General features: G+C 52.2%; 1 protein-coding gene and 1 long non-coding RNA gene across 2 annotated transcripts; one reads left to right on the top strand and one right to left on the bottom strand.

Moving 5' to 3' along the window:
* Positions 1-3,746: 3,746 nt before the first annotated feature.
* LOC129654957 (uncharacterized) lies at positions 3,747-11,273 on the bottom strand. The gene is made up of 5 exons (XR_008715681.1): positions 11,131-11,273; positions 9,502-9,942; positions 9,020-9,097; positions 5,345-5,438; positions 3,747-3,890 (listed from the first exon to the last, which is right to left on the bottom strand). It is a non-coding gene; the product is annotated as an uncharacterized LOC129654957 (long non-coding RNA).
* INKA2 (inka box actin regulator 2) lies at positions 10,804-24,512 on the top strand. Its single transcript, XM_055584748.1, has 2 exons — positions 10,804-11,071; positions 22,985-24,512. Exons 1-2 carry the CDS (start codon positions 11,036-11,038, stop codon positions 23,831-23,833), a joined length of 885 nt encoding a protein of 294 aa, XP_055440723.1. The 5' UTR covers positions 10,804-11,035; the 3' UTR covers positions 23,834-24,512.
* Positions 24,513-25,283: the final 771 nt, after the last annotated feature.

Here is a 25,283-nt window from a genome sequence, read left to right on the forward strand (position 1 = left end):
ATCAAAATGGTTTAAAGCGTGCATAGAACTAGAAGAAAACCTCCATGCCCAGATCGCTCTTTTCCTACTCCCTGGAGTCGAGCCCTTCTGCCATGACAGCAGCACCAGGAGACAAAGTCCTAGTCCCTTGAAGCACTGGGGGCTGATTTTCTGAGCTGATCCTGGAGGATAGATAAGGAATTCAATCAGGCAGTGGGGGTGGAAAGAAAGCTCACCAGGCAGACAACGTAGAAAGATATTCTGGGCAGAAGGAACAGTTTGTGCAAAGGCGTGGAAGCATGAGAAACCACAGCAGTTAGGGAAGGTATGAGCTTCAGCGTGAATGGAGGCAAGTATGGCAGCAATTACCAGGAATAAGGTTGCAGAGATGTATTGGTCCCCTAGTGTGGAGGGCCTTACCTGCCACCACAAGGAATATCAAATTAATGTGTTATGCTTGCCCAGAGTGGGATAGTGTTAGGTCACAACAGAGAGAAATGCAATTGGAAATACAGGCTAGGGCTTGATGACAAAGCTGAGGAGTTTGGATTGTCACTTGCAGACCATCGAGCATCCTCTCAGTTTGGGATCTAACACGAGGCAGTAACTACAAGGCCCACTTTACACACTGTTTCTCACACCTAACAGGGTCTTTTAGATGTTAAACTCCCCTTTTTGAGAGTCAGTGTTTACCTATGTGCTGCTTTGCCCACAAACAGTGACTGAGCGCGTGTTTTCTGGTTCTCTCTTCCAGGCAAAGGGAACCCTTCCTCCTGTATTCTTCAGTTCATCTACTCAGTGGACTAGTACCATCCATAACTTTAAGTTATGTCAAGTTTATTAAGTAACAGTATCTGGCCTTCTGGACAGAATTTTTGTTTCATGACCTTGTTGGATCCTACGTAGCAAACCTTTGATGTGGAAAATAACTATTTTCACATGTGCCCCTTGGCCTGTGGGGTGACCAAATCCTTAGTGTGTTCAGACAGGTATGAGGATCAGGGGAGAAGCAGCAAAGGCCCAGGTTCCCACTCTCTTCACAGCCACCTCCCACCCCGGGGGCCTGCCTCCCTGGCTTTCAGTAAAGGACCCCAGGCATCCTCTCTCTCTCTCTCTCTCTCTCTCTCTCTCTCTCTCGACCAGACTCCCCTCTGCTCAAGGCCCACATTGATGAATTGCCCCATTTAATACCACAGCCTCAGTCTTTAGGGAGAAAGGCATCACGTTTGCTCTTCTGAGAACGGGGCCCAATTCATTCTTGTCCAGGCAGCATAATAAATAACCTGCCCCTGTTGGCAAGGGGTTTATTAGAGACTGATGGGACATTTAACAATAACTGGGGTCTGTGATTTATTAGGTAGGGAGGTTGGTGGCGTCTCTGAAGACTGGGAAGGTGGAATTTAATTGATAAAGCGACTGTCAGCAGCGATGAGATGCACTCAATAGAATATGCTTTTGAGGGCTTCTCTTTGGAGCTGTCAGGAAGGGTTTCTACTAATCATATTTAGCTCCTGTAAAGGCGGTGTCTGCTGGATATCTGGGTAAGACACAAACAGCAGGGAGGGGACTCTGAAAGGGGCCTGGGGAAGGGTGCACCTGTCAGTCGCCTGGCCCAATGGAAGAATGTGACACAAATGAGTAGAAGGGAAAAAAGATTTTCATCACCCCCAAGAGAGGTCCCCTTCGAGGCACCTTTGTTTCCCTTCAGTGAGCTGCTCAAGAGAGCAAGAGGTGCCGAGCACCTGCTTCCTGGAGAAGGAGGGAAAGGCAAGAGTTAAGTGGCAAGAGAGATTTGTTCCGGAATTCCAAACTCCCTAAACCTGAACTATTTGCACCAGGGCCCCCCTGCCTGACTCCCCAGCCACAGACACTCAGGTATACAACACACCCCCACACACCACTGGTACCCCACGTCCACACAGCCTCTTCCTGTCACTGCTGCTTTCACGCCAAGGACAGAGTCACAAAAACTCAATTGATGGCGCCTCACCTTTTTTACTGTTGTTTCCCAGCTCTAGAGACCCCAGAATCCCGGCTGAGAAACTGGAAAGAAATTCTCGTGGTCTGGAGCATGCAGAGAGTACCTTACCTCTTCGGCCCGCCCTCCATCCAGTTCCCTGACAATAAAGGAGCTTGGTTTTATCTCCGAGGCCACCCTTGATGGCACCGAGGATGGCTCAGCTGTGTCCTCAGACAGCCCTGAGCCTTTCCAAGCAGCTCTGCTCACATTCTCTGCTCCCCCTGTCCCTCGGGCTGTTGCTCAGCCTTAAACAAGGCCATGTAAGGCACGAGAGGGGCTCATGAGGCCAGTCTGCTTCCCTCCTTTGATCTTCCTGCATCTATTCTTAGGTCCCAGGAGACTGATATGCCTCCTTGTTCCCCCCAGGGAGAGAAAGGGAGGGGGAGGCCATAACCAGGGAAGAAGGAGTAATTGTCACTGTCTAATCTGAGCCTCAGTGGTGACACTGAGGGACCTCTGAGCAGAATGGATACAGCAACTGGTTTGATTAAATCAAACCTCTCCTGCAATATCGTTAAATTAAACTGACAGGTCGGGAGCAGATGAGGGAGGGCAGGGGAATCATCGCCTCGGGTGGGGGCAGGGGAGGCCAGGGCTGGGAAGAACATCAGATGGTGGCAGAGCAAGGCCTGTCCTTTCCCTTATTTGCTGACTATAGATAGGAGATGAGATTTACGGATGTGAGAGGCTGAAGTACCTGTCTGAGAACAAGCTGCGAAAGTGACGCACCGGCAGACTGCTGCCTCCCAGGAGGCTCTGAGAATTCCCTTGGCAGTCAGACCTCACATTTGGAACAGTGTTCTTGACATTTCAAAGGGCCTCTACCCACTTTATCTGCACAACAAGCAGACAGAGTGCGATAATTTTCCTCACTTTGTAGCCAGAGAAACTGAGATTGAGGGGGATTACAGAGCCAACTAGTAGGCAGAGACAGGCAGCAGAGCCAGTCCAAGGACCCCAGGTCTCCCGCCTTCCCGTCCCAGTCCGCTCGGCCCCAACGTACGCCATATGGCAGAATTTCCCAGGACTCAGTCCCTGGACCACCAGCTCTTTTCCCACCCACCAGAGAAACGTAAACCACACAGCTTGCTTCATGGGCCATCAGGAAAATGCCAGTCCCCACCTGGCTTGGTGCAGCCCACCTGCAAAGCACACAGCTGGCTTCAAAGGTCACCAGGCCATCCTAAGGTGCTCATATCACTCTCCCACCAGCCCAAGCCCTTCTGAGTCATTTCCATTCCTCCTTAATTACAAGTTGGGGGGTGGAGAGTGGGAAATAAATATAATGTTAGCAACACTAGTACACAGCAATAGGAGACGGATAACACTGATACCCTGCTGGCTTCCTCAACTGTCACCCAGTTCCTCACCTGCCAAAGCTAATTTTCCACTCACCAGTGGGTGAGAGCTCATTTCAGAGTGTGTGAGCCACCCAGTGCCATTGCGAACCAAGTAATGCCTCAGCCAGGATGTCCCTGTTCTCACATCCGATGCACCCTAATGATTTGTTTATTGACACCTGCGCCCCTCTCCAATCTATTTTCGGTGGGGAAGACACTGGGATGGGGATGCTGGCAAAGATGGTGCATAGTGATTACCATAGATGCCCTGGATCCCTACCTCCTCCAAAGCAGGCTCATCACACACCAGTTAATGATTAGAACCTGGGACAGGGAGAACAAAGGACAGAAGGAAGGGGAGAGAGGAGCAGACTTTCAACCACTGCCACCATAAAGGAAACTGGAGGAGAGAGGGCACATCATTTACTTGATGAGGATAGACAACTGGCAATAGTACCCACTAGGGGACAGTGTGTATGGGCCACACCAGATAAGGCCTCACTGTGCTCTTCCCTCATGGTTATCACATGATTTTCATCACCACTCTTGACCTGAAAAAGATAGCAAAGAGCAGGTGGGCAGATAGGTCAAAGGTACTCCAACAAATTATCACCAGCCTCCTGATTTCATCATTGGTATTATGACTGCTGCTGCTGCTGCTAAGTCGCTTCAGTCGTGTCCAACTCTGTGCGATCCCATAGACGGCAGCCCACCAGGCTCCCCCGTCCCTGGGATTCTCCAGGCAAGAACACTGGAGTGGGTTGCCATTTCCTTCTCCAATGCATGCAAGTGAAAAGTCAAAGTGAAGTCACTCAGTCATGCCTGACTCTTTGCAAGCCCATGGACTGCAGCCTACCAGGCTCCTCCATCCATGGGATTTTCCGGGCAAGAGTACTGGAGTGGGGTGCCATCACCTCCTCCTGGCCACATCCAAATCTAACACCTCCAACCTATCCATCGGAAATCATAGATCTCCAAGGCAAGGAGTTGGATTCCTCTAGAAATACCTGCCAAAGTGTGATGGAAGGAAAAGAGGTCTTGGGTGGGGTGGGGAGAGAGGGGAAAAAGAGGGAAGATCACAGGACCTGGGTTCCTATGCTGAATTTTGCTATCAGCAAGCTGGGTGACCTAGGGCAAATCACTCAACATTTCTGTGCTGCACTCTCCTGGTGTGTAAAACCATATGCTTGTGTGGGAAATGCAGACTCTCAAACTTTAGAGGTCACAGAGGAGAAAACTGAGACCCAAAGAGGTTAAATTACTTGTCCGAGGCCACACAGTGAAGCAGTGGAGTGACTAGAGAGCATGGGTTCTGAACTGAAGCCAGAGCCTCTGCGTGACCTGAGGGGAGTTCTGGCTCCCCATTCCCTTCCTCATCTGCAGAATGGAGCAATAGGAATCCTGCTTCCGAGGGCTTGGGAAGAACAGATGAGTGCCTGACACAAGGAAGGCCTTCAACAAATGGTAGCTAGCTCTATTTTTAGTGATAGACTGGAGGTTCGGACCCATAGAGCTTGATTTCGGGTCTTTCCACAAGGTCACAATTCTCTGATTATCTATAAGATCCTTTTCAGCTCCCCAATTCTATGATTCTAAGTCAGAGAGATTAACATGCAAGTTATTTCCAAAACCCTCCAGGCAGAGACACAAAAGACCATTTAGGGGATTCATTATTCACTCTCCATTGCCTCAGTCACTTTCTATGGATGATGATTCATGAGGAATAATCACAGCAAAGAAAACCTGTCCAAATGCAGGGAGGAAGGAGGGCAATAAAAAAAAACCCCAAACTCCTTTGCATGTTCAGCTCCTATTCTCCCATTTGCATCTTCATTTAAGCGATGGCAGTGTTTCTTGGCCTCATTGCCTTTCCACTCAGGGGACTAGAGGCTGTCTCTTGGTACAGACTGAGTCCCTGCCCACCCCACCCACATCCCCATGAACCCCCTAGGAGATGGCCCAGCCTCTCTGGCCAAGCAGAACCCCTCACAGAAGCAGCTGTCACCTTTGGCACTGGTTCCCCTCAGGATCTCAAGGCTGAAATTTCAACCGGACGCCCAGGATGATGTCTGGTCAGGGTGAAGACAGTTCTCCAGCACCTGCAAAAGACCAAGGAGAGGCTTAGGAGCCAGCCTGGTGGAAGCAAATGCTCAGTAAGCCAAAGCTGAAACGTGACCTCTTCTTCTCCTCACCCCATGGCCTCAGGGGGAGAAGCCAGTAGACTTCTTTCTCTCTTGCTGACAAATCTTCCCCTGGAAAGGGGCCAATGCCTGGTCCTTGCTTACAGCTTCCAGAAACTCGTGGAGAGGGCCAGGTCGTGTGTAATAAAACTTTCACCCAGAGTTGCAGGCCATATGAAATTATAGGGAAGTCAGCGCTGTGCCTCCAAGGAGTCAGACATGTCAGAATATCCCCCAGAGAGTGCAGGGAGCTGGTCAGTTTCCTTCCCAGTTTGCATCAACCAGCGTTAGTTTGCACAAATTCCATAAGTACTTCCCTTGGCTCTGCCCTGACGTTCTTCAGGTGTTCTTTGCAGTTGAAAAATATTTGCTTTTCCAGCCAGTGTTTGCAAAATGGAAATGTTTACTTCCCCACAGAAATGAGACCATCACTTAGGTGCCATAAGCACAGGCCCATAACTGCAAATAATTCCAAATAGGGGTAGGGAGCAGTCCATTGACTAACTGCTCAGTATTCAGACAAGTCTAATTTTGCACTTACAATTCCTTCTGAATTGTTCAGGTGACATAATCCATTCATTCGTGGGAGTTTTCTCAAACTACTATCCCACTACTGCTTCCTCCAACACCTTCCTGTGTTCCTCCCTCAAAATTTCAGTGCCTGTAAAACTGAGAACCTGGTCTCAGAGCCCAGGGAATTTGTAAAGAAGTGATGATTGTGGGAGTGGCATCTAAGTTAGCACTCTGTGTAAGAGTGATGGCTTTTCTGCAGATGGGGAAGTACCAGGACTCACTTCTTTAGTGGCTCATCATCCCAGTAATCCCCTTGTCTCCTGCTTTCTGCAGAGGAGGGCAGTAGGAAAAGGTTACCTTGGAAACAGGGAGATTTTATTATATCACCATAAAGATGAGTCTCTTTGGGCCTCAGTTGCTCTGTCTGTAGGCAGGGAGAATGATACTCTATGTTTGAAGACACTAAATGCTAAGGAGCTCCTTATGACTAGAGTCTTTGATTCTGCCACCCAGTCAAAAGAGTTTTTACTTAAATTGCAAAGTGAATCTTTTCTTTTGGAACCTAGAGAGCTCCCAACATACAGGCCACTTCGTCTCTCTGCTGTCTCCCCTGGTGTTGGAATTGAAGAGACTTCTGTCTAAGGTGGACAGAGGAAGATGTCATGAAAACTGAGAGGTTCATTTTAAGAAGAGTTAGGCCTCTGTCCAGTTCCTCCCCCACCATTCGAGTGTTCACACCAGACATACAGTCTCTGCTCAGCACCTCTGGGCCTGCCTGCCAGGAGAGGTCCTCTGCCTGGACAGAAACAGTTCCACAGTGATATCTGAACACATTCCAACAGCACGTTTATCTCTAGGGTCAGTCTTTCCTGTTGATGCTCAGGAGGCATGGGGGGAGTGGGGAGGGGGATTGGGATACTGGTGTTGGCAGCCACAAGGGGTGGAGGCTTGAACGCAATGGGGACACGGATCCCACCCTTGGGAGGGTGATGTCATAATGAGGTTTGTAGACTGCGTGTGGCCGCATATCTCTTTCCTCACATCAGGATAAGCTCCCTAGCTCTTCTGTTGCCAGTGGAGATGAGATAGGCACAGCCTCACTCAGCAGTGCCTCATCCAGAGCAGGCTAGGACTTGGTGGGTGGAGACGTCCAGGTGGGGACCATAGGATCTGGAGCCAGAAGAATGGCAGTGTTTCCATTGTTTAGTTTAGGATCTGAGCTCTGTTGGGACACAACAGGTTCTGCCTATCCCTTTGAGTTCAGTCATCAGTGCCAGGACCTTCAGGCTCTGGCAGTGGGGCAGTGGAGACCCCCTTCCCTGAAAGGCTGGGCAAACACAGGAGTTTTTTACACCCTTAGGAACTGTCTCCAGGAGCTGCAACTCGCTCCCTCAAGAAAAGTACTTATCCCCACCAGCAGGGGGCAAAACTGAGATACCTTCTGAGGGTTCCAGCCCAGTTCTGGACGGCTTTGAGAAAGTGCCTTCACATCCAGTCTCAACACCTTTGATTTATTCTTTATTTTCAAATGAGGTAATGTCACCTTCCCCCCAGGCTGAGTTTTGGGGGGCAGGAGGGAGGAGGCTGAACCATTTGATTCCTCTTCAACAAAAATGAATCATGTCCCCTATCCCCCACCACCCAGCCTCAGCCCAGGAATATTTATCTCTGTTTACACAACCATGGCAACAGGCTTTATTCTCTACTATTTAGGAGGAAAAAGAAAAAGAAAAGTGGAGGGCAGTGCTTTTTCCTACTCCTGTCTCCTGCTCTGCTCAGGTGACAGATCTATCATTTCAGAAATCAGGTAAGACAGAGATAGCCCTGCACTCTGGTGTAATGCTGTTCTTCTCAGGGACAGGGGAGCAAGAAGGCTGCAATGTACCAGGATCATAAAAGCACTCCAGAGTTTGACAGTGATTGTCCTCCAGAGTCCTGTGGGAACCACAGTACTCGCACTTCTGACTTGCCTGCAACTCCTCCTCTTCTGAGCACTGCAGTGAGATTATGGTCATCATTTTTTTTTTTTTTTTTTGTCTTGCCATAGCTTCAACCTTAAAAGTGGGTGGTGTGCAATCTTTGGCTTTGCTAACAATATATTCTTCATCTCTAAGATGGATTCCTCTTGCTGTGACCACTTCACAGATTATCAAAATAGAGTTTTGTAATGAATGTAAAAGTTTTAAATTCACATGTTTAAACTATAAGTAAGGGAAACTATGGAGAAGGAAATGGCAACCCACTCCAGTGTCCTTGCCTGGAGAATCCCAGGGACGGTGGAGCCTGGTGGGCTTCTGTCTATGGGGTCGCACGGAGTCGGACACGACTAAAGTGACTTAGCACTTAGCAGGAGGGAAACTAAGGCCAAAGGAAAGCATTTGTTCAAGATCATACTGTGTTGTCAACAGTTTGCTGTTGTTGTTCAGTCCGCCCAGTCGCCTCCGATTCCTTGCAACCCCACGGACTGTAGCACCAGGCCTCCCTGTCCCTCAGCATCTCCAGAAGTTTGCCCAAGTTCATGTCCTAGAATGAGGGCCTAACTACCCAGGACTGAATTCTTGCCAAAAGATCAGCCTGCATCTCTTGGAGTTTTAACCATAGCCACCCTCCTACTAACTTCCAAGAGGATTCCAATCCATGAGGTCACAGGGATGGAGAAAAATCAGACCTGAAACTTGATTCTCAAGACTATTTCAACCACTAGCACAAATTCCATGCTTCCTATAGTTGCCGCTGTGTTGGGTGCTGGAAAGCAAAGCACACCCCTCTGGGTTGGAGAACCATTTGTGGTGTTTCTCCCACTTTCCCACTCTCCCCCGCATAAAGCTTCCCCCTTGGACTAAATGTTAATCGGCAGTCCCAGAGGATTCAACTTCAGAACCGGTTCAGCTGGGCTGGAGTACTCAGCTCTGTCCTTGAAGGTGGCTCCCACTCTGAACTCTGAACTCTCCTCGGATTTTTTCCAAAGGGGCCCCTGCTCGACTCACAACTGCAAGGAAGCCGGAGCCGGCGCTGCGACGCTGAGAGGACCAGCGGGGCCATTCTGGCCGCTGGCTGTGGCCGACCTGGGAGAGAGGAAGGAAATGTATTTTTGGGACTCTCCCAGCCGGCGTTGGAAACGCGGCAGCAGATTCTCAGCTCCATCCCGCGGCGGTCGGCTTCTCAGACCCACGCGGGATCCTGGGTAGCGACCGTGAAGGGAGCGCGGGCATCTGAGCTTGGCGATGCCACCGAGACACAGGCTTCGGACCGAGTTTTGACCCGCTTGTGCCTCTTCTTCCTTTTCTCTAGCCAGCGGCTACCGCTGCCCAGCTTCATCCAAAGGGGGCACTCGGGGCTAGGCCGAGAACCCTAGATAAGGTCCACTGTAACTAAGAACCCGGGGTTAAGTGGAGGCCATCCCACTGGACTCCGCAGTCTTCACTTCTAAGGATGTTCCTGGCTAACCTCCCTCCTTTTCCTCTCTCACCTCTCCATAGTAAGCAGAAGTGGCGCTCTTGTTGGCAAGGATCGGAATGGCCGAAGCTTGTGCCTTCTCTCTTTGCTCCTTTTCTCGCGTCTTCACACGGTTGTCTCACTCGGAGACTCCTAAATTCTGCCTGGGGCACACTTTCCGCGTCAATTACCTTGAAACAACACGTCTCTAATTGAGCTAATTACTCTCGCGCCCTGCAACACGCCCCCCACCCCCAATAACACACACACACCCGGGCCAGGCCGGGTGGCACGGTGCCTGGGCACAGGGTAGAAACCGCAGCCCCAACACGCACGGAGCCTGGTGTTGGGAGTCCAGGGTTCCGCTGGGAGAAGCGCCCAGGTCGGCCTGCGGGCCCTTCTCCGATTCATCTGTGGCACCTCCATCGCCCAGGGACTGGCTGGAGCTCGCACAGCTCCGGTGCTTGGGCCGCGTCTGTTGAATAGAATCGTGGCATCTTTGAGTTTCCTCTCCCTTCTCCGACTTAACAGAGAGCTTCGCAAGTGGCCAGATCAAGAATTAGGATAACTGGGAGAGAGCAAGGCTTGCTCCTCCACCCCTGCCCACCCTATTGAAAGCAGCCCCTATCCCATGACCCTATTTTATGTTTTCATAAAGAATCATTACCTGAAATCACAGTGCCTTTTTTTTTTTTTAAACCTGTTTGTCTTATTCCATTCCGTCCCGCCGCCCCATGTTTGATCTTAAGGCTAGGGAGCTTGCGCGTCTTATTCAGTATCCGCCCGCAGACCTCCAACCCTATCCGGAGTCCGGAGTACTAAGAAGAGCCTACTTTGCTTCGTGTTAAATACGTAAATGGACCGAGCGGCTGCTCCTCCGCCCCCGGGTGAGGAGTGGGAGGACCCTACACTAGGAGGTCAGGTAGGCCCACACTTCCCAAGTCCATTTTTTTGAACAGTTCAGAATTCAAAAGAGGAGCTGAGTGGCATTTGGGGTGGAGGGTGTTCCTTTTCTGATCAGAGTTTGGGAAACTGGGTTGACACTGAGACACTCAGCTTCTTTCGAGACTGGTACCCAATGCCCATCCCTAAGACGGGGCGCTCTCTTTTGGGGGGAGGGTCACGTAATTTGTTGGGGGACGTTAGTACAGTCTGGCGTGACGATATCCCCCTCCGCTGCGCCGGCCAGGGCCAGGTAGGCGTCGCCTGTGCTAGCTTAGGCCCCCAGGAGCGGAGGTCTCCGCCTAGTGCACACACCCGCCCCAGGGTCCACCCACGGTCGCCCAGCCCGCGCCCCCTGTGCGCTTTCCTCATTGGCTGAAGGCGTCCCCCTAAGTTCTCATAGGCTGTCCCACTTTTCCCTCCGCCCCCAGCACGGACCGCGCGCAGCTAGCGGAGGGGAAGTGGCTCCAAGTCCAGACCTGGGAGCAGAGCCTCCGCTCAGCGCTGCGAGGCGCGGAGCGCAGGGTGTTCGGAGCGGGGGTTCAGTGGGACCAGTGATCCCACCCCGGGACTCTCTCGTGGAGCCGAGCCCGGCCAATGGGCGCATGAGGTAGAAGAACAGGGAAATGGACTGCTATTTACGCCGCCTCAAACAGGAGCTGGTAAGAGCGGAGCGGGCGCCGGGGTGCGGGAAGGCTGCTCCGCCCCGACTGTTACTTACCTGGCTGGGGCCGAGGAGGTCCGGAGAGGAGAGGAGGGGACGCGGCTAGTAGGCGGAGGACAGGACCTGTCCTGAGGGAAAAGGGCCGCGAGCAAACTTGTGTGAGAGGGAGGTAGTCAGGAACCAGTGAGAGGGACTGACTGAAGTGCGTCCTGAGATCCCAAGGGAGGAAAGAGGGCGCACACGGGACGCGGATGCCCGGCTGTGGGAGCCGCACGGGGCCGCGGGGAGCCGGGAAGAGGGTACGCGGCCCCAACCCTGTCCGGGGCAGGAGGTCGGCCGGGGACTGCTTGCTCGAGGGGAGCTGGCACCGCCGCCCCCACCCCCACCCCCCAGCCCTGGCGGCCGGGCTTGGCAGGGCTGGCGCGGCTGCGGGGGCAGGCCCGGCCGGCTGTCTGCCTGGGCTTGCCTGCCAGCGGGGAGGGGGCTGGCAGCTGGACTCGCGGGGGAGGGCCCGGCGCGGGAGGAGGGGCGCCGCCTGGCAGCTCGCGAGCGGGAGAGCGGAGGCCCAGCCAGATGTCAGGTCTGGGCCTGGGGAGTGCGGAGCGAGCGTGCAGAGGACTGGCTGCGGGGGCTGGGAGAAGTGGCACCGTCTGGGGGAGTGGGGAGCGGGGATGGAAATCGCGCAAGTGGGGAGAGGGGCGCCCCGCTGAAACTCCGTTGTGAGGCGGCACGTTGCTTCTCACCGACTTTCTATCCCACACCCTCACACCTGCCACCTTTCTTGTTCTTTCCACCACCAGAATTCAGATAGATATTACGGACGTCCCCGCACCTGGGCCCCCACGCCCTCCCTGTCAAGCAGGCTCTCCGGGGGCTTTGCCTCCATCTCTTTTTGTCCCTTTTAGTCCGTTTCTCTTGGAGTCGACCTTTTTTCGGTCTCACTTTTCTCCCGTCCCTTTTCTTCTTATTCTTCAGAGCCAGGGTCATCCAGGCTCACGACAACAGACCTGGATCCAGAAAGTGTCAGCTCGTACTCTCCAGAGTCTAGGACAGCCTCTCCCACTCTCCACACTGAGGAGGGAGCTTGGCAGTTGTATCAGGGGCCAGCTTGGGGAGGAGGGGGAGCTTTTAGCAGCAGGTGTCCCTTTTGATTCTTCATGGTCAAGTGGCCCAGGCACTCTTTCTGTCTGTCCCACTCCATTTCTCTGGGACTTCCTCCTGAAGCCCTTTTTGTGGTGACACTCGGACGGGAACTTTACCCAGAGGATTGCTTCTTAGATGAGGGACAGAAGAGTCTCCATCATGTCCCTTCTCATGTTCATTTTCTCATGCTTTCCATGTCAGTTTGGAATGGCTGGTCCCAGCCCACACATACACAGCTCTGACTTTACCCATTCATTTGTCCAGTACCAGAGAGAAAGGTCAAGGTCACCAAGAGGATGTCTGAAGTCCAAGACTCAAGTCAAGAAAAGAATCTAACAGAATCCTCTCTTTTTTGCTTGGAATCTGGGACCACACCACCCACCTCAGGATCTGCCTTAATAGAGGGTTTGTGGGTGTTCCTGGCATGGGCTTGAATTTTAAAATCCCACTGATTTGCATTTTTTACAGCACCCTAGGTGGGAGGTGGTGAGGGGAGGAAGACAGCCTGTGGATGCCAGGAGAATAAAAGAGGCAACAGGAATCTGAACAGAGCTGAGCTCCAGGTCTTGGTTTGCACCCTCTCCTGCCAAGGACTCGAGCCCCAGTCTCCGGGAGGAGGAAGGGGAGAGGCTGAAGTCACCCAGCTCCCCATTAGTTTTCATTTGGCCCTTTGTCTGAGCAGCTTCAGCCTTTGCCTCTCTTGGAGAGGAAGCCAAATGCCTGGCCTGGGGCCCAGAATGACACTCAGATGGGAGAGCTCTGCACCCTCCTCCACCCATGGTGTTCCGCCCCCTCCCCAGTGCCAGTTTGCCCAGAAAGGAGACCAAGTAGAGTGACAGGCAGAGCTATCGGAGTCTTGTTCACTCCCTGACGCCTCAGCCCAGGGCTTCGGTAACAGAGCCAAATCGCAGTTCCTCTGTTTTCCCAATGGGAGTGAAGGAGAAAGTGGGGCTGTTAGCTCAGGCTCAGCCTTTTGGCTCCTCTAAGGATTTCGGGGTTTGAATTCAATGCAGCTGGGTCGTGGCTGGGTTAGGAAGGTCTGTGATGGCGCAGGAAAGGCTTATAGTTAGTATGCATGATGAGCTTAAAGTGTGTGTTCATCTCAGACAGAATCTTCCCCTCCCACCCAGGAGGAACTGTGTGTTGCTTGGCTTTGCCTTAACTTAGTGTGTGCCCAAGAATGGCACTCACGTAATACTAGTCAAGTTCTACGTTCATTTATGCCATTAAATCCCCTTTAAGAAACATATGTCCTGAAGACGCTGTGGGTTAAAGCTGCTGGAAAAGGAAACATGAAGAATAAATTGTGAAATTATCTTTGTCGAGGATGTTCTGAGCTCCTCTCTTGCATCCTAGCCCTGCTGTTGGCCCGGAAGATCTAAACAAGAAGAATCTGTTCCTGCAAAACTGAAGTAGCAGAATTTCCCAATTTTCTGAGGCAGAAAATTTGCATTGTAACAAGTGAGCACTGGAGGGAGGCTGAGGACTGGGGGATCCTGGCTTAGTTAGGTTGTTGTCCAGAGGACTAGCCCTTTCCCCCTGTTCAGAAGAGGAAGGGGATCCAGTTTCAGGGCTGAAATGTAGCAGGAGAGTAGCAGCAGCTGACACACTTCTTCATTAGGATGAGAGGGTCAGGCTGTAACTACTCAGTAGGGAATATATCTCTCCCCACTCCAGCAGCCAAAGAGAGGCCCTGCCTGAACACGGGCCTTGAAACCAGCTGTTCCTTATATGCTGCTCCCTTGAGGGCATCCAACAAATGGGGTAGACACAGGCACACAGAGGAAGCAGACATAAGATGCTCACAGGGTGTCGCTCATGAGTTCAGATCAGTGTAGAAGAGCAAATAGAGTGCCTAATGGGTGAGTCAAGTATAGCCAGGCTGGGAAGGCTTCCTGGAAGAGGAGGAGGAAGTTGATAAAGTCAGCTTCTGGAATGTCAGTCCTAGCCAAGGCATGGTGAAGCAGCAGGGAGACGTCTCTCGGGCCAGGAAAGTCCTTCTAGGAAAACCTGTTCCTAGAAGACAGTTGTCTGGCCACTAGCAGCCACAAGTTTAGGAGGTTCTGGTACATGGAGGAGGACCAGAGCGTAAAGGCAGAATAAGGAGGAGATAAGAAGGTGATAGAGCAGGTACATTTAGGAACAGCCTTCAGCCCTTGCGGCAAAAGAGCAAACTTCCTGAGGCAGAAAACAGCTTCTGCAAAGGATCTCATAGTGTGATCGCCCTTGATGGTTAGATCTAGGGTGAGACGACTTTGGACTAGATTGTGTGGGGTGGTGTGCTCAGTGGAAAGAGCGTGGAGCACAGGGTTTGGGGTCTCCAGGTCCAACTGAACTCAAATCCTGGCTCTGTGTGACCCTAGAAGATTACTTGACATCTCTGTGCCTTGGCTTTCTCATCTGTAAAATTTCTTTAAAAAAAAAAAAAAAAACCTACTTTAGGGACTTCTCTGTGGTCCAGTGGTTAAAACTTTGTGCTTCTACTGCAGTGGGTATGCATTCAATCCCTGGTCAAGGAATTAAGATCCCAAGGAATTAAGATAAAATAATAACAAAAATAAAAACAATATACCTACTGCATACAGCTACTGTGAAGATTATGTCAAGTGCCTTCCCAGCTGTATGGCCCTAGCATATAACACAGTATCTGCTGTGTTGTAGGCACTTGGTAAACTCACAGTGATGAACTAATCAGACTGGTGTGCATGTGTCTTTCATTCTCAGAACACACTTACTGAGTTCATACTATGTTTCAAGCACTTTGCCAGGCACTAGTAATGTGGCTACATATATAAACAGACACTGAGCTTGCCTTCTGAGAACTTAGAGTTTAATAGGAGTGATAATAACAACATATTCAGTTCAGTTCAGTTCATTTCAGTCGCTCAGTCGTGTCCGACTCTTTGTGACCCCATGAATCCCAGCATGCCAGGTCTCTGTCCATCACCAACTCCCGGAGTTCACTCAAACTCATGTCCATCGAGTCAGTGATGCCATCCAGCCATCTCATCCTCTGTCGTCCCCTTCTCCTCCTACCCCCAATCCCTCCCAGCATCAGAGTCTTTTCCAATGAGTCATATCTTCACATGAGGTGGCCAAAGTACTGGAGTTTCAGTTTTAGCATCAGTCCTTCCAAAGAAATCCCAGGGCTGATCTCCTTCAGAATGGACTGGTTGGATCTCCTTGCAGTCCAAGGGACTCTCAAGAGTCTTCTCCAACACCACAGTTCAAAAGCATCAATTCTTCGGCGCTCAGCTTTCTTCACAGTCCAACTCTCATATCCATACATGACCACTGGAAAAACCATAGCCTTGACTAGACGAACCTTTTTTGGCAAAGTAATGTCTCTGCTTTTCAATATGCTATCTAGGTTGGTCATAACTTTTCTTCCAAGGAGTGAGCATCTTTTAATTTCATGGCTGCAGTCACCATCTGCAGTGATTTTGGAGCCCAGAAAAATAAAGTCTGACACTGTTTCCACTGTTTCCCCATCTATTTGCCATGAAGTGATGGCACCGGATGCCATGATCTTCGTTTTCTGAATGTTGAGCTTTAAGCCAACTTTTTCACTCTCCACTTTCACTTTCATCAAGAGGCTTTTGAGTTCCTCTTCACTTTCTGCCATAAGGGTGGTGTCATCTACATATCTGAGGTTACTAACTGTTAATGTAATTATTAACTGTTAATATCGATTCACAATTTTTGATATGATATGCCAGATAGCTCATGTATTATGTCAGTTGCCAGAGCAATCCTGAGAAGTTGGAGTTCTGTTATTCCCATTCGATAAATGAGACATGGAGAGGTGAAGTGACTTGGCCACAGTATAGGGCTGATAGGTGGCAGAGCTAGGACTCAAACCCAGCCAGTCTGGCTGCAGATCTCACACTCAGAGCTAGCATATGCATGCAGATCTCTTGCACAGAAATAGAGGATACGTGCTTGATGAGAGGCATGCATTCAGTGCTCTGAGAGAGAGAGAGTCCCTCCAGCTAGTGGATCAGGGAAGGCTTCATGGAAGAGGTGACATTTGAATCAGACCTTGAGGGATAAATAGGGACAGGAACAGGAGAAAAACAGCATTTCAGGCAGAGGATGAAGTGATGTGACCAAAAGATGCAGAGATGGAAAGCATAGGGGTGTTTGAAGACTGTCTAGAGGGGAGGTTTGAAGACACATGAGTTTGGCTAGAAAATAGGGTATATGTAGAGAAATAAAGGCAACAGGGCTGAAAGAGCTGTTGAGAGCAGACTGTGGTAGTGGTGGTGGGGGTCGGGGGGTTGAATGCCGTGCTAAAGGGCCTGATCTTTTCCATATGTGTTACAGAGCAGCGTGATTAGAGTAATTAGAGATGTACCTTGGGATCTAGCAGGTGGTAGGGGGTGGAAATGGCAGGAGAGGGAGGAAATTGAGGCAGGAAGATAAGTTAGAAGGTTACTACAAGACTCCACGCAGTAGAGTATGAAGACCCAAACCAGAAAGGAGAAAAGGAAGATAGCTTTTTGGGTTTCCTTGGATTCCCAAGGAATTGGGTTGATCGGCTGCAGTGGAGAGGGGCTAAAGCTGGACAGGGGAAAAGTGAGGCTGGGAGCTGAGCTCCCTACAGGGGCGAGACTGGGCTCGTCTCTCAGTCTGTCTGCCTCTTGCCCAGGCACATGGCCCCCAGTAGATTGTTCATTTGGAAAGTGGGCTCATGCATTTCACACCCGTCCCTCCTCCAGCTCTTGGCACAGTTTCTGCTTTACCTTCCTGTTGAGAGTTCCAGCCAAGAGCAGGGGGTTGTGAAGGTCCCTATTCACTGAGCTGCAGAATGGGCCACTTGGCAAAAGTGGGGCTTTTCCCGTTTCCGGCCCTGAACCCTCTTCTAGCTTCCAGAGGGGTTGAAAGGAACTGTGTGGGGATCCTGTGAGTAATGGGGGTGGGGGGAGCAAAGCAGGGCACACTGCCAGGTCTATGGGCAAAGCTGGAGCCTGTGTCAAAGGATTCTGGCTGAGCTGGGAGAGGGCGTGAGATGGATAGATGCAGGGCACAGCTGTGGGATCAGTCAGGGGCCTAGGAGAGGGCTTGGGAAGGTTGCCGAGGATGCTGGTGTCACATTTTCCCATCCTCACTCCTCCCACACCACAAAAGGCCCAGCAAGTGCCAAGGAGTGGGGGGAGCTGTCCATGGACAGCTGACACCACACAACCGCATTGAGCGCTCAGGGCTGGAGGGCCAGGATGGTGGGGTCTGGCCTCCCAGCAGCATCTTCCCCTTCAGCCCCAGGCAGGCAGTTCCTCTTTTCCCCTTTCAGATGAGTCAGTAAAGAGATGCCTTCCATGAAAATGAACTGAATTGGGTCTTGGAGTCCGTCCAAGACTTCATGCTCTTCCTCCCTGTATGATGATAAAATTGCCCTCACACATCGCACTGACAGTCCTGGTTTCTTCTCACAAGAATCCCACGAGGCTGTGAACTCAGGGATTATGATGACATGGAAAGCTCAGGTCAGGCATGGCATCCCAGTCCTCCCCCTAATCCACCTCGGAACCTCAGTCTATGGATCAGTGTTTCCACTGGAGGTGCTCAAGATAATCAGGAGATACTCAGCTGAAAAACTTAGTTTTAAATAGAGAAAGTGTTACCATCTATTTGTGGAAAGTGATATACGTTTCATATAAATTTCCATATAAAAACATTTATTCACATGAACAGATTAAAGTATTAAATAGGAGCCTAGGTCATTTATAGATATGATGAAATCATGACGGAAAGTCTAGGGGATTGTGTTCGGGCAAACACTGAGGGAGAAAACAAACCTCCCAGATCCCAAGTTTCCTAATCCGTTAGGTGGGGGTAACACCACCTGCCTTGACAGCCTCCTAGTAATTGTGGTCACGGTCACGTAGAAGACAGAGCAAGTGCTGCACGCACGTGAGGGGTTATCATTTTACACTCAGACCAAAGCACAAAAGGTTGGTGAGTCCGCGTCATATTGAGTGGCCGAGTCAGTCAGCTGGAGCACCCAGGTCCCCACAGGACAGCATGGGGCTCCTTGCACACACTGGGGTGCCCCGCAGGCATCCAGCTCTGACACAGGGAGGAAGCCAGGGCTGGTTTAGACTGCAGTGGGAGAGACTAAAGTTTGACAAGAAAGAAATTTTTAGAGGAAGTGCTGGGGATGGGAGATGGACTGTGGGGTGGTGTGGATGCGAGGAGGCGGTGAGACCTTTCTCAGAAAGGATTCACACAGGATACACTTGTCATGGGTATTGTGCTGGGTGGGGGAGCAGGCTACCTCTGTGCGTGTGCGCGTACACGTGTGTATAGGCATGTACGAGTGTGTGTGAGCTGGGGTGGAGAAAGAGAATAGTGATTGTTAGAGCCATTCCCACTCAAGCCATTCCCACCAATCAGAACTAATTAGACCCTCTTGCAACTTTTCCAGGGGTTCCCAGGGTGTCTCAGTGGTAAAGAATCCGCCTGCCAATGCAGGAGATGCAAGAGACCCAGGTTTGATCCCTGGGTCAGAAAGATCCCCTGGAGGAGGAAATGGCACCCCACTCCAGTACTCTTGCCTGGAGAATCCCATGGACAGAGGAGCCTGGCAGGCTACAGTCCAAGGGGTCACGAAGAGTTGGGCACGACTGGGTCCACACATGCATGTGACTTCTCTGCCTGAGCCCTGGGGGAAGTCGGGTGTGTTTCGGCAGCGGAAGGTGAGAGAGGAGCTCAGCACCTGCAGCCTGGAGATGGGGACTGACTGTTCATTTCTAGTTCAGGATTCTCTCAGACTCGGCCCCTTTCCTTTACAGCCACCCAGCACCGCTCTCTCTTGTCGCTCTTCAGCAAGAGACACCCTGGGATCTGATCACATCCCACGCTCTGGGGAAGACAGCAGCCTGCCCTCTGGCTCTTTCTGCCTGGGTGACATCACTCCCCTGGGGCTGCAGGGAACGGCAGCTCACCTCCCAGTCAGGCCCCAGCAGATGCTCTGACCTCCCCGACGCCCCCTGGCCTCCCTGTTTCCCAGACTCGGCCTTCCCTCTTCCATTCTCAGCCTCCTGACAGCTGCCTCTTGCCCTCCAGTGTCAGCGTTCCATGCCCAGCTGACTGAATCTGGCTGGACAGTGGGCAGGGGGGTGCTGAGGCTTCCCTTTCCTTCCCCCCTCCTTCCTCTGTGTGGGGCCAGGGTGGGAGAAGGGACTGGACAAGACGTTTCTCCCTGATCGGGCCAGTTAGATGAACAGAATTCTGTCCCTACTCTGTTAAGGTTCACTGAGGAAGAAATGGGCAGAAGTTCTTGGGAAGTCTTAAACTAAGAAAACAGCCACATACGAACACACATTACATCATGTCATCTGTTCAAAGCTGGGCCAGGAAGGAGCTCAGAAATTAAAAGACAGACTTTAAAGAGCCTTCCCAGATTACATGGCAGAGCTGGGATTTGAACCCTGTTCCATCTGTCTCCAGTACCCAAGATCTTAACCAGAACACTATCATTTTCCATAGGGCTGTAACTTCAGCTCTTATTTACTTAAATGGGGCCTCTTTTTAATGGGCAGCCCTGAGTTCATACATTACCCACATATTCATTCTCACTGGAAAAAAAGGTACAAAATGTCAGAGTTATTTCTTAAGGATTTTTCCATACTGGAAGAAATTGAATGGGGTCATTTCATTCCTCCCACCGCCTCTGATCTGGACTGTATTCAGCCTTCTGGAAGGAAGCCTGCGAGCTCCGACTCCGTGCCTCTTGGTGAAATGAAACCTTGAGAAGCATCCCTGACTCTTTCTCCCTGGGTAGTGACTGATCGTCGGAGGACAGCAAGCAGTCCAGGAGGGGTGACTCGGGGGTACTCCATGCCCATTTTATGGATATGCAGCAAGTGCAGAGGTGCTGGCTGGGTTCTGGGGTAACACACTGATGTGCAGACCTCAGTCTCTGCCCCCAAGAAGTAGATGCTTAATGAATGTTTCATGAACGACACACCACTTACATGAACAGAAGAGCTGGGGCAGTTCTGAGAGGGGTGAGCATTTTAAGTATCACAGAAGAGTTTCTGACGAGAGCTTGGGGTGTATATGGGAACAGATTATGCTTCTGAGGGTTGGAGGTCTGTGGTTTGGTGGCCAGAAGGCCAGTGAGGAGGCTCCTGCTGCACTGCAGAGAGTAGAAGGACAGATGTGCGGCATCCGGGGACAGAAGCTGGGGTGGAAAAGCCAAACTTGACCTCAAGGCTCCAGGTTGGGGTGAGTGTACAAGGGAGGGGACAAAAATAGGAGAGTCAGAGCAGCAGTTTGCCGGGAAGGGACCCTGAGGAGTTTGGTTCAGGGCTTAGAGTCTCCTGACTCTGCTCTGGGTCTTCCAGTTGTAGCCAAGCTGCCCCCCAAAGGAAGGAGTCAGGAAGGTGGCAGCTGCAGGAGACAGAGCAAGGGGCTGCCTGCACACGCGGGCACACCACAGGCTGTGTCTCTAGCTGCTGCTGCCACCACTCAGATGGAGCATGCTTGCCCAGCAGCCTGGCAGACCCCAGGCTGTCAGGCCTGACCACCACTTCTTGCTCTTTCTTGGGCAAGGTGCTGAGTGTGGGAAGTTCTTTACTCAGCCAAGGCCTCCTTGGCTTCAGGGATGGTCAGTGCTCCACTGTCTGTTAGCACCACCGGCTCTGGAGAGCCTGGCCACCAGGGAAGCCTGGCCAGGGCCCCGAACCCCTACCAAAGCCAGAGTTGGCAGGGGCAGGTCTGACCCCAAAGCCCAAGAGGGTCAGTGCTGCAGAGCCTCTGCACCCCCGCTCTGAGCCCCTCCAGCCCTGCACCCCATGGGCTGGGCCTTTTGCCTTAGGACGAGGCCGGGAGGTAAAATGATCCCTGCGGGTCTCCAGGGGGCTTAAGAAACAGATGGTCCCCTCACATGAGGTTTGCTGTTGTAACTTGAGCAGATCTGGAGAGGGAGCTGGCAGGACCAAGGCAGCTTGGGCCCCGGGGACGGGAACCTTGTGAATGTTATCAGACGCAACATCCTCTGCCCAGCCTCCAAACTGGGCCCTCACCCAAGTCAGTCTCTCAGCCCCTTCCAGCTGGCACCTGGGGCTCCAGCCTTAGACACCCACAACGGGGCTGGGGACCCTGTCCCCACTCTTGGCGAGGGCAGTGTAGCCAGTTGGGCCAAGAAGACAGGAAGAGCGCTGGAGCTAAGTCAGAGCAGCTGAGAGAGGACAGGTGTTTGGAAGGGCGAGAAGGGCCAGGCAGAGCTGAGCAGCATGCGTGCGTGCTCAGTTGCTCAGTTGCTCAGTTGTGTCCAGCCCTTTGTGACTCCATGTCCTACAGCCCACCAGGCTACTCTGTCCATGTAATCTTCCAGGCAAGAATACTGGAGTGGGTTGCCATTCCTTCTCCAGGGGATCTTCCCGATCCAGGGATTGAACCCTTGTCTTCTGCATTAGCAGGCAGTTTCTTTACCACTGTGCCACTTGGGAAGCCCCAGAGCTGGGCAGGGGTCTCAGCAAACAGAAGCTTCCTGGCTCCTTATCTCTCTCCTGACCAGCCAAATGTGAACAGCAGTGAAGTGAAACTCCAGGCCTACTCGCTGAGCTCATCCTCTTCCCCTAACATTCCTCTCAAGCCTCTTCCACTGCCCAGCCCTCCTGAGGTGGTGCTTGGTGGTTAGGCCTCTAGCATTGAGAGTAAGATGTCCTGGGTTTGAATCCCAGCAACATGAGCTGGGTGACCTTAGGCAAGTTACTTCACACTGCATTGTGGTTAATGCATCTGTTAACATGAGAATTATAATACCAACTTCCTAGGGCTTATATAAAGATGAAACGAGATTGTGTGCACGAAATATTTAGCTCAAGTCCTGTTCACAGTAACTGCTCACAAATTGTTACTGTCATCGTCATCCTCGTCTCGTGGACGCTAAAGAGAAACAGGCAGAGACACAGAGGACACAGATGGACACAGAAGTTTTTGTACCCTCAAACTGATCTCGGCCCCACCTCTTACTATCTATGTCATCTTGAGCAAGTTACTTATGTGCCTCAGTTTCCTCATCTGTAAAATAGGAATAGTATTAGTCACTACTGGCTCAGATGGTAAAGCGTCTGCCTGCAATGCGGGAGACCCAAGTTCGATCCCTGGGTTGGGAAGATCCCCTGGAGAAGGAAATGGTAACCCACTCCAGTACTCTTGCTTGGAAAAGTCCCATGGATGGAGGAGCCTGGCGGGCTACAGTCCATGGGGTTGCAAAGAGTCGGACATGACTGAACGATTTCACTTTCACATAGAGTGGGCTTCCCAGTGGCCCAGACAATAAAGAATCTGCCTGCAGTGCAGGAGACCTGGGTTCAATCCCTGGGTTGGGAAGATTCCCCGGAGGAGGAAATGGCAACCCACTCCAGTATTCTTGCCCGGAGAATCACGTGGACAGAGGATCCTGGCAGACTACAGTCCATGGGGTCGCAAAGAGTCGGACATGACTGAGTGACGAACACTTTGACTTTTCATGGAGTAGTTGGAGAGATTAAATTTTGATTAATTTATACATATGCATATGTGTATACCTATATGTAGCTTAGGACAGTGCCTGTCTTAGCAAGTCAGCTGCCATCAATATTATTTCCTTAATCCAGCCTTATCTGTGTTAAAACTCCTCCTCTCCCAGTCCTGATCTGCACTATGTAGGCCATATAGAGGCGGGGTCAGCAGCAGGCTGGAGTGACCCTGGAGGTGTATGTTTGGGGAGCGACCCTTCCCCTGGCTCATGGGCCCTGTGCTCTCTCCCCTGCAGATGTCCATGAAGGAAGTGGGTGATGGCTTGCAGGATCAGATGAACTGTATGATGGGGGCGCTGCAAGAACTGAAGCTCCTGCAGGTACAGACGGCCCTGGAGCAGCTGGAGATCTCTGGAGGGGGTCCTGCTCCAGGTTCTCCCGAAAGCCCCCGGACACAGCTCGAGCCCCCTCAGTGGGAGGGCAGCAGAGGTCCTGTCAGACCTGGGGCCTGCTCCCCTTCCAACCAAGCTTCTCTTGGCAGCACCAGCAGCGGCAAGTTTCCGTCGCATAGGAGTGTGTGTGGGAGGGAGCTGGCCACCCCGCCCAGGACACCGCTGCCAGAGCCCCAGCCCTATGCCCAGCAGGGGCCAGAGCTGGCGGAACCTGATGACTGGACCTCCACGTTGATGTCCCGGGGCCGGAATCGACAGCCTCTGGTGTTAGGCGACAACGTTTTTGCGGACTTGGTGGGCAACTGGCTGGACTTGCCAGAACTGGAGAAGGGTGGCGAGAAGGGTGAGACAGGGGAGGCGGGAGAGCCCAAAGGAGGGAGGGGCCAGCCTCGGGAGCTGGGCCACAGGTTCGCCCTGACAGCAAACATCTTCAGGAAGTTCTTACGTAGCGTGAGGCCTGACCGCGACCGGCTGCTGAAGGAGAAACCAGGCTGGGTGACACCCACGGCCTCTGAGCCCCGAGCTGGACGCTCCCAGAAGGTCAAGAAGCGGAGCCACTCCAAGGGCTCTGGACATTGCCCCTTCCCAGGTGGCTCAGAGCCCAGAAGAGGAGAGAATGCTTCCACTGGCTGCCCCAAGGCCCTGGAATCCTCGCCCTCTGGCTTTGATATTAACACAGCTGTTTGGGTCTGAATCCTAGAGACAGAAATGTGACTGAACCCAAAAGGGCCAGGTCCCAGTGCTGGGCCCCTGGGAAAGAGGCCAGGCGGGGTCCCTTCCCGCAACAAAGGACGAAGAAGAAGCAAGAGGGTCTGGAGCTGGGTTGACAGGCCTGTAGTTGGGAGAGGCCATGGCAGGCGCTGGCTGGCAGGGGAGGGCAGAGCTCCTGGACAGAGAGAGAGAGAGAGAGAGAGAGAGAGAGAGAGAGAGAGAGACAGTGTGTGTGTGTGTGTGTGTGTGTGTTGCAACCCGGCTGGAGGTAACAGCAGGGGAGGGCCTGAGGGAGGAGACCAGGAAATCCATCTGACATTCCTTCACTGCCCCCAAAGACCTCACTTGAACATTCTGCATGGATCTGGCACTGGGGCCTCAGGTTCCCCAGAGATGCCGCCAATAAAGACCTTGTTTCTCGTGTCCCCAGGCTCGTGTGCTTCCTTGGCAAAGCACTGCTCCAGGCACAGGTATTGAAGCCCAGCCCTCCTGGGAGTGGGAGCAGAGTGGCAAATTCCCACCCCACTGCCTTCTGTTGCCTTTGAGACTTCACCCCATCCCCAGACCCTGGGCCACAGCTGAATAAAGAGTGTGTGTATAAGGAGTGCATGGGGAAGCCCACGCCTTTCCACAAGCACATGAAAGAAAGCCAGTATTTGTATGGCGCGCAAAATGTTTGGAATCCTTTTCACATCCATGATCTCCCTTGTAAATGGGCAAGAAAGGCAGGTAATATTCCCAATTTCCAGATGAGGAAGCAAGCCTGGATATGCTATCCCATCCAAGGATGGGCTGCAGGCAGTGGCTGACTAAAGAGCAGATGCTGGGCTCTAGAACCCCACATACTCCTTCCGCAACACCCTGTTCCCCAGGCACAACCCCCACCCAGGGCACCAGAACCTGTAAATTCACCGGCGAGGTGAGGGTGAGCCAAGAAGAAATGCACACTCGGGCTTCATCTTCCCCTCATCCAGAACAATCCACAGTGGAGGGGCAGCGGCTCCGCTCCAGCACCGAGGCTGCACCTAAAGCCTCGCTGGGCACGTGGCCCGGACAGCCTGCTGCCAGATCCAGGGCCCGCCCACTCGGGTGGGGAACACCCACAGGCTGGGAAAAGACAATGTGGGTCCCTGTTTGGGCTGAGCCTGCCCAGGAGGGCACTCCCTTCCTCCTCCTTTGCCTTCTCCTGGCTGAACTCCCCTCTGCCTGACGGGGGTGGGGGTGACAGCTGCAATTAGAGGCCAGACGCCTTCCTGCCCTCAGAGCATTTACAGCAAACTGTGGAGGAAAAACAGGCTCTTCCTGAATCCTGGACCCCCAGGGGAGAGATGGGGGGTGCTTAGCGTGAGCAGCCCCACAGCTCTAGTTGGGAGGTGGTTAGGGTCACCCTCAAATTCCCACGCAATCACATGGTAGATGTATAGTTCTGGGT

The sequence above is a fragment of the Bubalus kerabau genome, chromosome 6 (genome assembly GCF_029407905.1).
Source record: "Bubalus kerabau isolate K-KA32 ecotype Philippines breed swamp buffalo chromosome 6, PCC_UOA_SB_1v2, whole genome shotgun sequence".
NCBI classification, from domain to species: domain Eukaryota; kingdom Metazoa; phylum Chordata; class Mammalia; order Artiodactyla; family Bovidae; genus Bubalus; species Bubalus kerabau.